Source organism: Balaenoptera musculus, chromosome 10, assembly GCF_009873245.2.
Source record: "Balaenoptera musculus isolate JJ_BM4_2016_0621 chromosome 10, mBalMus1.pri.v3, whole genome shotgun sequence".
Classification (NCBI taxonomy): Eukaryota; Metazoa; Chordata; class Mammalia; order Artiodactyla; family Balaenopteridae; genus Balaenoptera; species Balaenoptera musculus.
Genome location: NC_045794.1, coordinates 51,369,463 through 51,385,472, shown reverse-complemented (window position 1 = coordinate 51,385,472; position 16,010 = coordinate 51,369,463). Strand labels below are relative to the sequence as shown.

The 16,010-nt window shown below is 38.6% G+C and overlaps 1 protein-coding gene across 3 annotated transcripts in view; it reads right to left on the bottom strand.

The window, feature by feature from the left end:
- SRGAP1 (SLIT-ROBO Rho GTPase activating protein 1) overlaps positions 1-16,010 on the bottom strand; it is a 276,221-nt gene that overhangs the window by 86,001 nt on the left and 174,210 nt on the right. For all 3 annotated transcript variants that reach the window (XM_036867076.1, XM_036867078.1, XM_036867079.1), the window contains exons 5-6: positions 9,790-9,972; positions 9,188-9,316 (exon numbers count right to left, since the gene is read on the bottom strand). In XM_036867076.1, the coding sequence (XP_036722971.1) occupies positions 9,188-9,316; positions 9,790-9,972 (312 nt within the window). The remainder of the gene's footprint in view (positions 1-9,187; positions 9,317-9,789; positions 9,973-16,010) is intronic.

Genomic DNA, 16,010 nt, shown 5'->3' with positions numbered 1-16,010 from the left:
GTGTACCTGAAGCATGGTGACTAAGGGGAAAGTTGCAGGAGGTGACATCGAGTGGCAGGTGGGTGCCAGTTCACATAGCGTCTTGGTGAACAGTTTGGATTTTATTCTAATGGAGACTTTTAAATAGGGATTACAGGTCTGATTTATCTTTTTTAATACTTTGGTTGCTTGGGAAGAGAATGAATTATTGATTGGAAGGTCTTAGTGCTAAGTTGGACATCTCAGGAAGCTATTGCTTCCTAAGTGCAGGCAAGAGATGAAGAGGCTTTGTCTCAGAGACTGAGAGTGCAAGTAGTGAGAAACACCAAGGTTTGGGATATTTTGGATGTAGAGATGATAGGATATGCTGATGCGTTTGTATGTGGGGACTGAGAGAACTGGGTTTTTCGCTTGGGTAACTGGGTGGAAAGTGGTACTGTTTTCTGAGATGTAAACAATGGATAAGAAAAAGTTGTTACGTGTGTGAAGGATGATGGTGACAGTAGGGGCAAATGTTCAAGGTGTCTACAGACATCTGGTTAGAGACGTCCAGGAGGCAGTGGATATGCAAATCTGAAGCCCAGGAATATGATCAAGGCTGGTGAAAAAAAATCTAGGAACCATCAGATAGTATTGAAGGCAAGGGACCAAGAGAATAAAAAACAAAGGATCATGCCTTAGGCAACTTTCAACATTCAAAGGTACAGCCAAGATGGAAAAGCAGAAAAGCGAGCGCTGGAGCCTGAGAAAGTGCAGCCTATACAGCAGGTGGGAACCAGGTGGATGCAGTTTCTTTAACAAAGGCCCACAGCATCTCCATTGGAAGGAATGTTTAAAGCCATCCACTTCCGTCATCCAACTCATTTCAGTTTTCAAATACCCTTTCTTCCATGAAGGGATAAAAACACGCATACATCAGTTTACATGATAACTACACTGTCCTAACCCATCTAACGTGATCTCTTTATAATCTTCCTAATAAGAGTTCAGGCCTAATGGAGACAACAATATTAAAATTTGGCAGGTTTTCATGGATAAGTTTTAATACTATTATGTAGTGGGGGAAAAGTTAAACTAATTAAGAAAAATCTGAACTCTGAATAAAATGCTTTTTAATTAAAAATATGTCCCTAGAGACAAAAGGATAGCTGATTATTTAGAAATGATAAAATAAACATGGCATGTGGCATATGATGTAACCTAACTTCAATCTTATTCTGTAGAAATGGCTAATAAAACACATGACAGAAATCTCTACCAAGAAAATTAGCTGGAATAGGGGATTTTCTATGGCAATATTCCATAATAGTAACAAAGATTTATCCTTCAGGCTTCAAAGTGACCTGCAAACTTTTACAGGGAGTAATTGGAGACAGTGATACTGTACTGTAAGGATGACAAATACTTTATTATCATAGGGCAGGTGCTCAGGGACAAAGCACTAATAGAATCTTACTGTTGAGGATTTTGTTTCTCTGACTACCTTTTGAGGGTGGGTAGGTGTGGAACTGGACTGAAAGAGGTTATATTACCAGTTCTGCAATCTTAAAACCAGTTGGTTTAAGAATTTCAGATACACAGAGTAGTGAATATGATTATAGATCAGAGATTCCTAGCATTAAGACTTGTACTCTCCCCAACTCTTTTCTCTTAGCAAATCATAATCACTTGAAAATTTCAGCATTCAATCACAAATATATTTGTTGCTTGTATGATTTTTCTTCTTGTTGTAATACATCCTAATTTTTACAGAATAACAGTTATGGTCTCTTCTGCACTTAATGTTGGGAATATTTAATGATAACAGATACAAAATCTATTATTTACAAAACTACAAGCTATTTTACCCTACAATTATGCCTTTATTCTCCCAAACCAATTAAATTTCCTTTGGCCAATACTTGCAATTCATATTAATTTTTTAGAATGACATAATAAAAACCTCACTGTGAAATTAACTTTGTTCACTTCCCACCTGATTCCAAAGTAAGAGACTGTTAACTCTACAAACTAAAATTTACTTAGAACTTTCTTCAGAGACAGAGGAAAAGCCATCTCAACAATCTTCTGCTTAAGTGACACTCTGGATTACCTAATACTCAGTTCATTTTATGAAGCAGAGGTTGGCCAACTATGCGGCCTGTGAACAAAATCCAACCCATGGCCTGATATGATAAATGAAGTTTGACTGCCGCATAACCATATCCATTTCCTTACTTACTATGGCTACTTCTGCACTGGAGTTGAGTAGGTACAGAGACTATAAGGCTCACAAAGCCTAAAATATTTACTACCTGGCCTTTTACAGAGAGAGTTTGTCAACTCCTGCTCTAAAGCATAGTGACCAATGCCAATGCACTGTGAATATACACAGTTACTAGGCCCTCTCTAATACTCCTGTACATTTCTGCTCAAATAATTAGTCTGTATGCTTTCAAGAGTTGATTGTACAGGGACTTGCCTGGTGGCTCAGTGGTTAAGAATCCGCCTGCCAATGCAGGAGACACGGGTTTGAGACCTGGTCTGGGAAGATCCCCCATGCTGTGGAGCAAATAAGCCCATGCACCACAACTACTGAGCCCACGTGCCACAACTACTGAAACCCGTGCGCCTAGAGCCCGTGCTCTGCAACAAGAGAAGCCTCCGCAGTGAGGAGCCCGCGCACTGCAACAAAGAGTAGCCCCCGCTCACCGCAACTGGAGAAAGCTCACACGCAGCAACGAAGACCCAACACAGCCAAAAATAAATAAAATAAATTTATATATAAAAAAAAGAGCTGATTGTATAATATCTGTGCCATTTATATTTATTATAATTTAATTAAATATTAAATAAACTGATAAAATAATTGAGAAAGGAGCTGTTGGAAGATTTAAGAGTAAACAAAATTGTTATCAAATTAGGCACAATTGCCAACTGTGCAAGACTGCGAAAACATTGTATATATCCAAAATATTTTTTCTTGTGTGTTAAGAAAACCTTAAAAGTAGAAATCATAGGGCTTCCCTGGTAGCGCAGTGGTTGAGAATCTGCCTGCTAATGCAGGGGACACGGGTTCGAGCCCTGGTCTGGGAAGATCCTACATGCCGCGGAGCAACTAGGCCCGTGAGCCACAACTACTGAGCCTGCGCGTCTGGAGCCTGTGCTCCGCAATAAGAGAGGCCGCGACAGTGAGAGGCCCGTGCACCGTGATGAAGAGTGGCCCCCACTTGCCGCAACTGGAGAAAGCCCTCGCACAGAAACGAAGACCCAACACAGCCATAAATAAAAAAAAAAAAAAAAAAAAAGTAGAAATCATAGATAATACACAGTGGGTGTGGTTGTACATAGGAAGACTAACTATTCAAAATTCTGTACAAAAAGATAAATAATAATTTAAAGATTAGCAAGTTCAAGTACATTGGTATACTTCAGATTAAAATATTTAAGGCATGGTTTTAATCATTTTTTATAGCTCTCTGCTTTTTCCGTTTCTAAATATAAAACATGCCAAACTTAGAGATAGGTGCAAAATATATACAGTCGGCCCTCCATATCCGCAGGTTCCACATCCATGGATATGAAGGACTGACTGACTTTAAGGGACTCAAGCATCCTCGGAGTTTGAAGGATGCTCCTGGAACCAATTACCTGTGGATACGAGGGACAACTGCATACTTTTAAATAAATAAAATATTACAGGTATTTCATAAGTCCTCTAACCCTGCCAATTGCAACCCCTTCCCTTCTCCCTAAAGATAACTCAGTATCTGGAGTATCCAAACTAACATTGATAGGTAAAGGTGAAGTTTATCTAAAACAGATAAAATTGGACTTATTAAATAAAAAAAAAACATTAGATCACCTCCAAATCTATAGGAAAGACGTGAACTAATCTATCAAATTGCTGAAGTATTAGTTTTTAGACCTGTAGTCGTTAACAAAAGAGGATTCCATTAAATAGGGTGTCAGTGATATATATGTAAATTTATACTCTGAAGTGCCTGAAAATATTTTCTTAAATTATCATTCCTGTTTAATTTACATTATTAATTTGTACTCTAAGAAGGCATTTTGCTGACCAAAAGTAAATTATCGCCCAGATGTTGCTGAGTTCCAAATTAGTAGATTTTCAATTTAATAAAATCCAAATTCAAGAGGTTTTAGAATATCCATAGTTTGTGGCAAGGGAAAAACCTTAACTATATATGATGAAGGAATCAGAGCTATATCACCATAAGCTAGTGATCAATTTCAGTAACACCATCAGTGGGCCAAACATACGTTGTTACATACCTACATAAGACACAGCAATACCACCCATGGTGTATTCCATTGCAATGTGCTTAACTTGAATCCATAAAGCCTTTATATAGTGTTTGCTTTGTAGGAAATATAAGGGATAGAGAAATGGGCTAAATAACAACACAACAAATTATCAGACAAATTGAGAAGCTGAGATTTTCTCAGGAACTCCCGTCTCCTCAACAACTGTCTCTTTAACAAGGGACTTGGCTGGATAAAAAAAGACTAAAGGGACACATCACACAGATGCAACCGTGTGATCCTAAATTGGATCTAGTCTAGACATACCAGCTGAGAAACATTTTGGGGGGGCGGGGTCACAAATGGGAATGTAGCAGTTATTAGACGAGATAAAATTTTTCTGAAACAGAAGGATGGGAGATCAACGACTGAAAAAAGGTAGTTAAAAAGCTATATGTAAAATGTGATTTCATACTCTCTGGTCTAAAAATGTGTGTGTGGACACAGAAAAAGTTTACATTTTAACAGTGACGATCTCAGGTGGTAAGAATGTGATCATTTGATTTTTGTTTGTAGTATTTTCTCGATTTCTACAATGTAAATGTACTGCTTCTATAATAAGACTAGTTTAAAAACAAATTCTATGGAAAAATTATATGACTTTTTTATATCAATAGATCCATTCATCATCATCTTTGATAGAAAAATTTTAAGAAAAGAGACAGATACTAACTTGAGTAGAAGCCAAGAGAAACTGGAGGTTTGTATAAAAAAGGTCTCAACTTGAATTCTTTGACTATTTATAATGCTTTGATTTAATCAAGATACATTTAGTATCTTCCATGTCATTTCACATATAAAATGTTTTTGATGCTGTCTTAAGTGTCTTAAGACAGCATTAAAAATGTCAACTTTTTCTCACTAGAGGTATAATAATTATTATACCTTCTAATTATTAGCTCAGTATAAAAGGTATTTTGCTAAATAGGCTCACACAGGAGCATAAAGGATTCTAGGTGCCTTTGCATAATCGTTTCTTTTTCATCATGAAGGGTCAAGCTTAATGACCCTTTTTAGGATCACCACTGTATATGTAAATTGGATTCCTACAAAATAAGCAGCCATTTTAGAATGTACATATTCACATTCTGCTTGCCTTAAAAGTGGGTCAACGAACTTGAAGTATGCTTTTCACTAAAAGAGTACTCAATTTCTTTTGAATATGACAACATACCAATTTCATAACATTTCTTTTAAAATTCATATTTAAGTTGTATCATTTGAGAATTGTTTACATTTTAATTTATTTATTTATTTTTGGCTGCATTGGGTCTTCCTTGCTGTGGGCGGACTTTAGTTGCTGCGAGCGGGGGCTACTCTTTCATTGCGGTGCGCAGGCTTCTCATTGCAGTGGCTTCTCTTGCTGCAGATCACAGGCCCTAGGCGCACGGGCTTCAGTAGTTGTGGCTCATGGGCTCAGTAGTTGTGGTTCACGGGCTCTAGAGCTCAGTAGTTGTGGCCCACGGGCTTAGTTGCTCAACAGCACGTGGGATCTTCCCGGACCAGGGCTGGAACCCGTGTCTCCTGCGTTGGCAGGCGGATTCATAACCACTGCGCCACCAGGAAAATCCAACAATTTTAGTCCGTTTCTACTTCTGGAAGCTTGCTGGCCGGCCCGGGGCTTGCCCTGGGGCGCTCTCCTAAAGGAGGAGGTCCTGGCGGTGAAGAAGTCGTCCTCGGCGTCCTCCTCCAGGCTGCTGTAGCCGCTACTCACGCTGCTGGTCCCACTGCGCGCGGGCCGCCTCCCCGGGGCGCTGGCGGCCAGGCAGGGGGTGCCGCGCCCGCCCGCCCCGCGAGGTTCCCGGCGCGCGGCTCCGAGCCGCCGGCGGGCCGTCCCGCTGCAGCTGCGGCCGCCGCTCAATCTACATTTTAAATTTAAGGCTGATCTTTAAAAAATCCAGCTTTCTAAAAAAAATTGAAAATACTTGGCATATTTAACTATTTATTTATATCAGAATTATTTCGATCTGGAGGTTAAAATGTCTGAGTTTGAAACCTAACACATAACAGTTGTGTAACGTTTGGCAAGTTACCCAGCGTAGCTAAGCCTCTGTCAGTTCTTTTACTCTATAAAATAGAGAAGATAGTATTTACCTCACAAGGTTATGATGATGAGATGAAATTATGCTTAGAAACCTAGGTGCCCGTCACATAGTAAGAGTTCAGTAAATATCCACAACCAAGATGGTGACTCATATAATCCCGACATGCTCTTCTTGTCCTACATATACTAACGGTATCAAGGATGCCACTGTACATCTCCACACAGGTGCCCCATAGGTATCTCAATCTTACTCCATGTAGCAGAACTACTGCTCCTCTCCAGGGTCCCTATCTCAGTAAAGTGTACATCATTAACCTAGTTATTCAAGACCTGAGCCTAGGAGTCACTTTTATCCTTTTTTTTTTTTTTTTTTAAACCCACCACCCCAATTTTCTTTTAGCTTTATTTTCAATATATTTTGAATCCGACTACTTCTCACAGGTCTGTTGCTACCACGCCAGTCCAAGCCACCATCATCTCCGGCCTGGACAATTGCAAAAGACTCTAGACATAGCTGGCTTTTTTCACACTTCTCCGCCTCACCCACCTCAGTCTATTTTCCACCCCGATGCCAGAGTAAGTCTTTAAAATGGAAATCAGGTGATGTCACTTCCTTGCTTCAAACCCTTCACTGGCTTCACACCAAACTTAGAGCAAAAGCTAACCCCTTTTCCCTGCCCAAAGGCCCCTAAGTGATGGGTCTTCTGCCCCTCCTTCTCGCCCAGAACCTTTTCCTCGCTCACTCCTCTCCAGCCATACTGGCCTCCTTTGCTATTCTCGAGCATCATGAACTTGCCAAACACACCTCCACCTCTGTACCTGGAGCCTTGCCAGTGCTTCTATATGAGGGACATCTTGCTATCCTGGAGCATCTTGAATTGCCAAACTCACCTCCGCCTCTATACCTGGAGCCTTGCCAGTCCTTCTATATGAGGGATTCCTTCCCCATTAGCGATATAGCTCTGCAGCTCACTTCGCTGCTCAAATATCAGGCTTTTCTGACATGCCATCAACAGAAGCACCCCCACAGCTCTGTTTTATTTTTCTTCATGGCACTGTTACTACTACAGCAGTAAGTTACTACTTATATACATATTAAATATAAATATTTAATATATAAGCATATAATATATTACATATGTATTACATACATGTATTATATATGTGCAAACGTTTTTATGGCTTGTCTCCCCAACTAGTACATAAACTCCATGGAGGTGAGGACTCTTTTGTTCATTGCTGGATCCCCATTATCAAGAATAGTACTTGGTACCTTGTAGGTATTAAAGAAGTACTTTTCAAGATACAGAGACTTATCTATCCTCTTGTTAAACTGGCTTGGGTTTAGCGAAGTACTCCAATCACTACTAAAATAAGCCCTAAACAAAAAAAGCAAGCAGAGCTGTTACAAGAATTAGTTCTTCTATATTCCATTCATTTTGCAGAATCCTTACAGATCTAAGTTTGAAAACAGGGCTCATAAAATTTTTAATTTTTATTCAGGAAAACTAGCAGCAATCTAGCAGAAAAAAATCCTTTTATTTCATCAGAGTGCTGGAAGAAAAAAAAATTTTTTTTAAAGCTTCCGTATTTAAAACAATTAAGTGATTACTTACTTGGTTGAAATACTTGTAACAAAGGAAAAGAGAAAAAAGTTTTCCCTGGATTTATTTATTACTAAATGGTTCTGTATAAAGAAATTATGATATTATATGAGATAAAATTGTTTTTAGACTTATAAAAGGAAAAAGTCACATCAGAGTGTTAATGAACTAAACATGAACTAAAAAATCTTTTGTAACAATTCTTAGCAATTCTTTTGTAAAAGTCCCAAACTGTGGCTCTAAAATAATAGCTAAATATCTGAGACTTAATGCACCATAAAAATAGTTGTTTTAACCTACTATATGACTACATTATGACAGACACTATGAGCCATAGAAAATAATCTTATATTATCATCTAACTGTTGGATTCAATCACTGCAAAGCAGTATACAAGTAAAATTCCAGCAGATAACTCTCTGAACTTCTATCACTTTATCTGTGCTTTCCTTATGACACATCACTTTTTATCTTCTACTTGCAGATCTTGGCGTTTTTGGACACAGGATTTTTGTCTGTTTTATTTTTGCCATCTCCTACGGTATTAGCACAATGACTGGGGTACTCAGTGGATGATTTCTGAATGAAAGAATGAGTGACGCTGAGGGTCAAAGTCGGGGAATAATGGCAGTAAACACTGCACAAATATAATAGTAGACATATACTTGGAGAGTTCTAAATGAGCCCAATTAGTGCTTTTTTATATCATATCCTATAAAAGTAAAGAGAGTTAGATAATAAAAGTGGTTTCTGTGTATCCTATTTTGCTTCACAGTATTTATCACAACTCTCATAAAGCAATCATTTGTGTAGTCATTTGCTTAACTTTTTTTTTTTCCACTTTAAATTCCAGGGGGGTAAGAACTGTTTATCTATGGCTTCTCAGAGCCTCAGCATCTCACAATAGTAGGAGTTCAATAAATATATTTTGAATCAATGAACACAGTTAGGGCTGTGCCACTGCATCATTTGAAAATGCCTGGACCCCCTTCCTAGCTGAGTCTTCCAGATACTCACAGCTTCACAGAACTTCATAATTCGTTTTTCAGTGGTTTTAGGATGCACAGTGTTTCACATGCATCTTACAATTTATTGTGTCTTAGTACTCTGTGTAGTTTAATTGGCAGCATTTTTTTTCCTGAGAATTACATAAAACAACATTGTTTTAATAAATGATGGTGTTTTAGAATCACGGAAATGAGATTACTGCTAATTCCATCTTGGTATGGAAAGTATAAAAACTTCAAGTACTTACATCAATTAAATCTGAAAGATCATGAATATAATACTTGAAAACTGAGGCATTGGTTGCTTCAAGGGTTAGGAGATATTCATTCCGTGCCTTAATCGACTTTAGCTTGTTTTCTGAATACTTTGCTTGTCTCTGGAAATGAAGATCCAGACATTGGGAAAAACAATAAAGTCATTTTAAAACAAGACAGGGAAACATGCATGAATTTCTATTCATCTAAACAATTTATTCAACATATACAAATGACCTTCGAAGTCCTTTGAGAAAAGTACATTTCGAATCTGAATTAAATAAACGAAAATTACCCAGCGATGAGGAATAACAACAACGTATATGGGCGCCAGGCCCATTTGCAATGAAATCTCTTTGTTAATATTCAAAGTTCTCTCCATTGTGTATTGGATACTTGGCATTCACCACTAAATGAGGTCCAGCTGTTATTACATGATTTTTATGTTTCTAACACATTTTTTCATTCCCGCGGGAGGAAATGCATGTCATTTCACAGTAATTTACAATGTGTGTCTATCAGCTGTTGCATCAGTGTTCCTAGGTTTGTCACCTCCAGTGAGGACAGAAAGGCTCTGCAGTCTACTTTTACTTACTTTTTCCTTCATTTTTTCAATTTTCTTCACAGAGCTTCGCCGCTGATGTCTCTCTTCCAGTCTAATATGAAAGACTGGGTCACTGGATCTGCCAATTTGCTTCTCTTCTTGTTTCTCAGCCTCTTTCAGCTTGCTCTCTGCACTGATGCTCTCTGCATGATACATATGGTACGTTTTCATCACCTGTGAAAATGTGACCCAAATTGTTAAAAAGATGTCTGTCTGTAACTTAGAAAGTGAATGGAAACCATTATATGACATATATGTTAAAGATATCACCTTCCAACTGGCAGAGGGAGAGCCAGATTGTTAGTAAAATAAAGTATATACTATTCCTTCTACATAAAGCAAACAGAAATATGCAAATTCACCTGCCAGGAAGAGGCACTTAGGGACAGGCTGTGATGAAAAAAATGATTTAGAGAGTCTTGTGTGTGCTTTCAGTGTACTTAAAAAGTTCCCTCAAACTTAAAAGTGTTTCTCTAAAATCTCCTCTGCATTATTAATTTGCAGAATAAACCCTTATGCATGGATAAATTTTAGCCCAACCTTGGAATTATAAAAAACTCCAAATAAATATATAGCCCTTACTAAAGGGACTTTATTGCTTAAAATGTACTTGTCAAAATACAAAATGTAAATATAAGGTTCATATATAGTTGTAGTTAAAAAAAAAAAAAACTTTTTATGAGCACAAAGTAATACTTTATGTTCAATGTAGAAAACACGATACAAAAAAGAAAGTAAAATAAAAAGCAAGTAGAAAATAAAAAGCATAAGATTTTGGTATACAGCTAGCCAGTCTTTCTCCTATGAAAATACACACACACACACACACACACACACACACACACACGTTCATTTTAAAACGACACATATTTCTCCTTTTAAAAAGTCTGGATCATACTGTATTTACAATTTTTAATCTCCTATGTCCTTTTCCATTTAAAAATATCAACATTTTCCTATACCACAAAGCAGTCTTCAAAAACATAATTTTAAGGGCCGTATAATACTTTTTTATATGACTGTGCCATAACTTACTTAACTAATTCCCTACTGTTGAACATTTTAGAATATTTCAACTTCTTGCTTTTTATAAATAAAGCTGTGCTGAAAACCCTTCATATATAGAGTATCTTGTTTCTTCTCTTAGAAATGATACAGGTAATTTGCATTTTGATAGATTTAGGAATATATAAGAGATGAAATTTTGTAATGTATCCTTTCCATATATATTGTAAATATATAATCAATCCTCAATTAAATACTCTTTAGTTTAAAAAAAATTTAAAGGTGTGATGACTCCAGTGCCAACTGATGTCTCAAGGTTCCTTGAGGTACCAGAACTCAGCACCCAAGTAATCAGTGCTGGCACAGTCTCAAAAATTATGTCAAATTCTCCTCCACATAAAGTGGATTTTATTTCATCTGTAAATAACTGTTATTCAGAACCAATTTTATAACTAAGGAATAGTTGTGTTAAAGAGATTGATGTAATGTTTTTAAGTAAGGAACTTGATTTTTCTCATTTCAAAAGATGAGTTTTAAAATAGTTTGAAGATTGGAAGCATCACTGGAATAAATATATTTATTTAGGCTGAACCAAATTGCTGTTTTTTGTAGGTTATATGAAAAAGGTAGAAAATCAGCACTTATGGTTCAACTTAATACACACTCTTAAGATGACTATTTTGAATAGTAAAACACAGGGTTAATGAAGAGCTTTACTTGTTTTCATAAAATCTGATGATGTCTTTCCTTAAAATCAATAAGCTAGCTAATTACATCAAAGGCACTGCTGAATGAGAACAAAGTGAGGGCCAAACTACAAAGTCATGGCAGCTTTCTGTGAGCTGTGTGTAACTGCAAAGTTGTCTCTTTTTAGTAATTATCAAATCTGTCTGGGGGTGTGGTTTGGTTGGCTACTCCAGTTTGAAAGAAAAATAAGACAGCATTAGGAAGCAGCTGGGGAATGAAATGGGAGTCCCCGTGCAGCTGGGCAAACAGTGAGGTCAACGAATCTACTACACACCTGGCATTTCTAGGCTTGGCTCTGTTTATATTCCCCGCCTGAAGCAAACCCACAGGCCCTTTGGGTCCTGGTTCCAGTTACATCTTTAAATGAGAGGGTGAAAAAAAAACCAATCACACACACACACACACACACACACACACACACACGCTCGGCTGTCTTCTTGCTAGTTGACAGGAAGGAAGAAATGAGAACATGTGACTCCCATCATAGTTGGATGAAAAGGCATCCCAGACAGACCTGGGTAACTGAGAAATCTTGCTTTTAAATACATCCTGAAGAAAAGACCTGAACTCCTGACTCTTGCTTTACTAAGATGCTGAGGTCTACTGTAAGCAGGTAATTTGCACAAACTAAGCTTTATGAACTAAGGGTTCTGAGCTGGCTGCTAGCATGGCGTTTCTGATTAAGTAGCCTGGGTTAAAAGGAAAACGTTTGAGTCTGACCTAACACTAGCAAGAAGAGGGTATAAATATTTCATCACAATGTGCTTCAGCACAATAGCTGAGGATTCTCCACCCGGTTCAATAGTAATTTCCAGAAAGGTAATGTCTTTGTTCCGTTTTTCCAATTTGACTTAGGGTTTCCACTGTTCTCCAAAATGTCAACAGTTACAATGAATGAATTTTAAAAGTTGGAGAGACAAAACTAAAAGCTTCTCAAGAACTCTAATTGCAGATAATGAATGCCAGTACAAACTGCATTATTTAAAATGTAAGCTGTTGACAGAAGTTAAATGTGTTTTGTATTTAAAATAACAGACAGTTCTCTCTTTTTCAGAGAAGTAAAAGAAAGCTTTTGGGGCTTCCCTGGTGGCGCAGTGGTTGAGAATCTGCCTGCCAATGCAGGGGACACGGGTTCGAGCCCTGGTCTGGGAAGATCCCACATGCCACGGAGCGACTAGGCCCGTGAGCCACAATTGCTGAGCCTGTGCTCCGCAACAAGAGAGGCCGCGATAGTGAGAGGCCCGCGCACCGCGATGAAGAGTGGCCCCCGCTTGCCGCAACTGGAGAAAGCCCTCGCACAGAAACGAAGACCCAACACAGCCAAAAATAGATAAATAAATAAATAAATAAATAAAAAAAAAAAAGAAAGCTTTTGAATATATACTGCAAAGAAAATAACAGCTTCTCCATCAGCTTAATGCAAACACAAGCCTTTGCATACCAAATGACATGATAGGCATATATCCATTTAAATGTACTCCAATAGCATATTTTCCTACTTGAATTCTTTTCTACTAAAACCTCATGCATAATTCTCCATTGAACACACTCAATTTATCTTCCCTGCTCTGTCTTCAACTGCAAGAAGAATATAGTCAAGTAGAAAGTGATCACATCATGGATTTCTTTGTGACACTTGAATATTGCCAGAGTATTAGCAAATCATTGATGTCAGAATAAAGGGAATATTAAGCTGGACTTTGTTCAAATCCTCTGCCGTTACCAATCTTTCTTTACCTCATGTACCTCTCACCTCATGTGAAATCCCATACAAAAACTTTGGACAGAAAATGTTAATATATATACTTTTTTCTTACTGACAGACCTATATAATGGATCTGACACTACTCTTGTACTTTAAATCAAAGTAATTAAAGTATCTATAGTAAATTTCAATATTCAGTGTCAAGAAGTCATGGCATATCTGAAAACTATCCATGTGTTGGAGATCAGTGGATTAAGGGTATAAATTCTACTTTTTGACTTCTGGCTCAGAAGTTAGAAGACATGGTTCCAGGAATGGATCTACCAGTTACTAGGTGTGGAGAGTCATTTAACACTTCTGCTCACCTTACAAGGTTGTTGTGGATACCCAGTTGTACATGGTCCCTGTGTGTGGGTACAACTGTACCTTTACTGAGTACTTACTACATATGTGTGTATATATATGTATATAATCTATACCACTAATATATATATGGAGACATATGTAATATGTATCTATTTAGCTAAACAAACATTATATAATTCCTACTACATTCGAGACATTGTCCTAAGCATTTTACAAATATTGGGTTGGCCAAAAAGGTCATTTGGGTTTTTCCATAAGATGTTACTGCAAAACCCGAACGAACTTTTTGGACAACCCAATAATAGCTTATTTAATCCTTCTAAAAACGCTTATGAGGTAGGTACCTTTATTCTCCCCATATTACAGATGAGAAAAGTGAGGCACAGAGAGGTTAAGTAACTTGCTGAAGGTCACACAGCCGATAATTGGCAAAGCAATGGTTGGTACCCCAGCAGTCTGGCTCCAGATTCAGTGCTCTGGACTGCTATGCCGTGACCTTCAGAAGGTCTAATGCATTATACAAATGGAAGGCCTCTATCTGGGGGATATAGTTAACTCTTGGTCATATTTAGGAATGGAGGAAAAGAAGGAATGAAAGATAATTATTTATTCATTCAACATTTGCTTGGTGTTTAGCACCTGTAAGGCACTGATGGGTATAAAAATAAAGACTTGGTTTCCATCTTCTAAGAGTTTAAGTTTTTAGAATTTAAAAAATGGGCCATGGAGATTCTCATGGACACTGATGAAGTGAGAGGGCATTTGGGCTGAAAGGACAGTATCAGGAAAGATGTAATGGGGTAGGCGACCCACACAGGTGAGGCGGGCATGAGGAGGCCAAGACGGTGGAGAAGGGAGTCCAGGGTATTGGATGATGGGGTAACTGAGCTGAAGAAAGACTGGGCCAGATGAGGAGAGCCTTGAAACCCCAACTAAGTGGTATAGAATTTATTCTGAAGGGGGCTGGTGAATCCATAGAGGTGTGAACAGTATGGTCAAAGCATGGAACAGTATGTAAGCAGTACCTCAGCAGTAATTCGGTGAAGATAGGCAGGATGGTTTAGGGTGTGAAGCAACCTGATTTAGCATGAAGAAGAGGGAATGGAAAGGAGGAAGGAGAATCCAGAATGACAGCTCCAGGGCCTTTTCTCTGTTCTCACTCTCTCTGACCTTTTCTTAAACTTGACATGACCCCCTCCACCACAGAGTTCAAATGCTCTCACGCTCTGCTCCCAACACCAGCCCAAGCAGCACTCTGTATACTACTGAGTCAATCACTTAACTCCCTCCTCAAAATTTGTACTTTCCTGCCTCTGTGACCTTTTCCCAAGACAATCCAATCCCACTGCCTGGGATGCCCTCCCCAGCACCTCCTGCTGTTACCATTTTGACTCATTCTCCAGGGCAAGGTCAAAGCTCACCTATTGCTAAGTGTTTCCTGGGTCCCCAGCCAGAGTGATCTTGTTCTTCCGACCTCCAAGACCTACTTACTGATAGCACTTCAGACTCTGTGCCGTGTGTTACAGATATCTGTGTACCATTCAGTATCATGGATTGTCCTGTAAGTTCCGTGAGGCCACCAATAATATTTTAGGCAACTCCAGGTCCTTAATATTGCCTTATATACAGGAGGAGTAAAATAGGCATCTGAAGGACAGGAATCCTTTTCTGTTCAGCTTGCCCATTCATTTATTCATTTAACAAATACTATGTGACTAGCATTGTTCCTCTCCATCCCTGGCATCCAAAACAGTACCACCAATAAATACCTGGGACTGGACTGATGGGATGGCAAACATTTCTAAATCATTTGTGAAATATAGTTAGCACTGGAATTTATGGCATCCCAAAAAAAAGGGTGTTGCAGTTGGCGGGTGGGCTGGTGAAAAGCAGTATGTTAGTGACAGTATTTCCTAATTCCACACACAGCCTGCTGTTTTACTAAATCCATCAATCACAAAAAGCTCTCCTGAGAAACTACATTCTTTAGGTTTCCTTAAATATCAACAACCTAAGATAAAGATCTCTTTTCTATAATCAATACATGAGAGGGTTCTAACTGTAACCGAGTTTCTACCGGTGCCAGATCAACAAAACCATCAGGGTAGGACCAGCACCTTGGAAGTCCATTCCCAGGAAGCTCTCAGGTTCATGGGGAAGGCAGGGCTCCCGGGCCACCCTAGGCTGAGCCCCAGGAGCTGTGCTGTAAGCCTGGCTCCTTCAGGGGCTCACACAGCCTCAGTTCCTCTGTCTAGACTATAGCCTCTGCTGAGCCAAGCTGTGTCTCTGGAGCTTAGTTTAAATAGGGGCAGTGGGCAGGAACTACTTTTCAGACAGCATCATAACACTGCATGCTGCGATCTTTACACCAGCAACCTTGAGCTTTCCT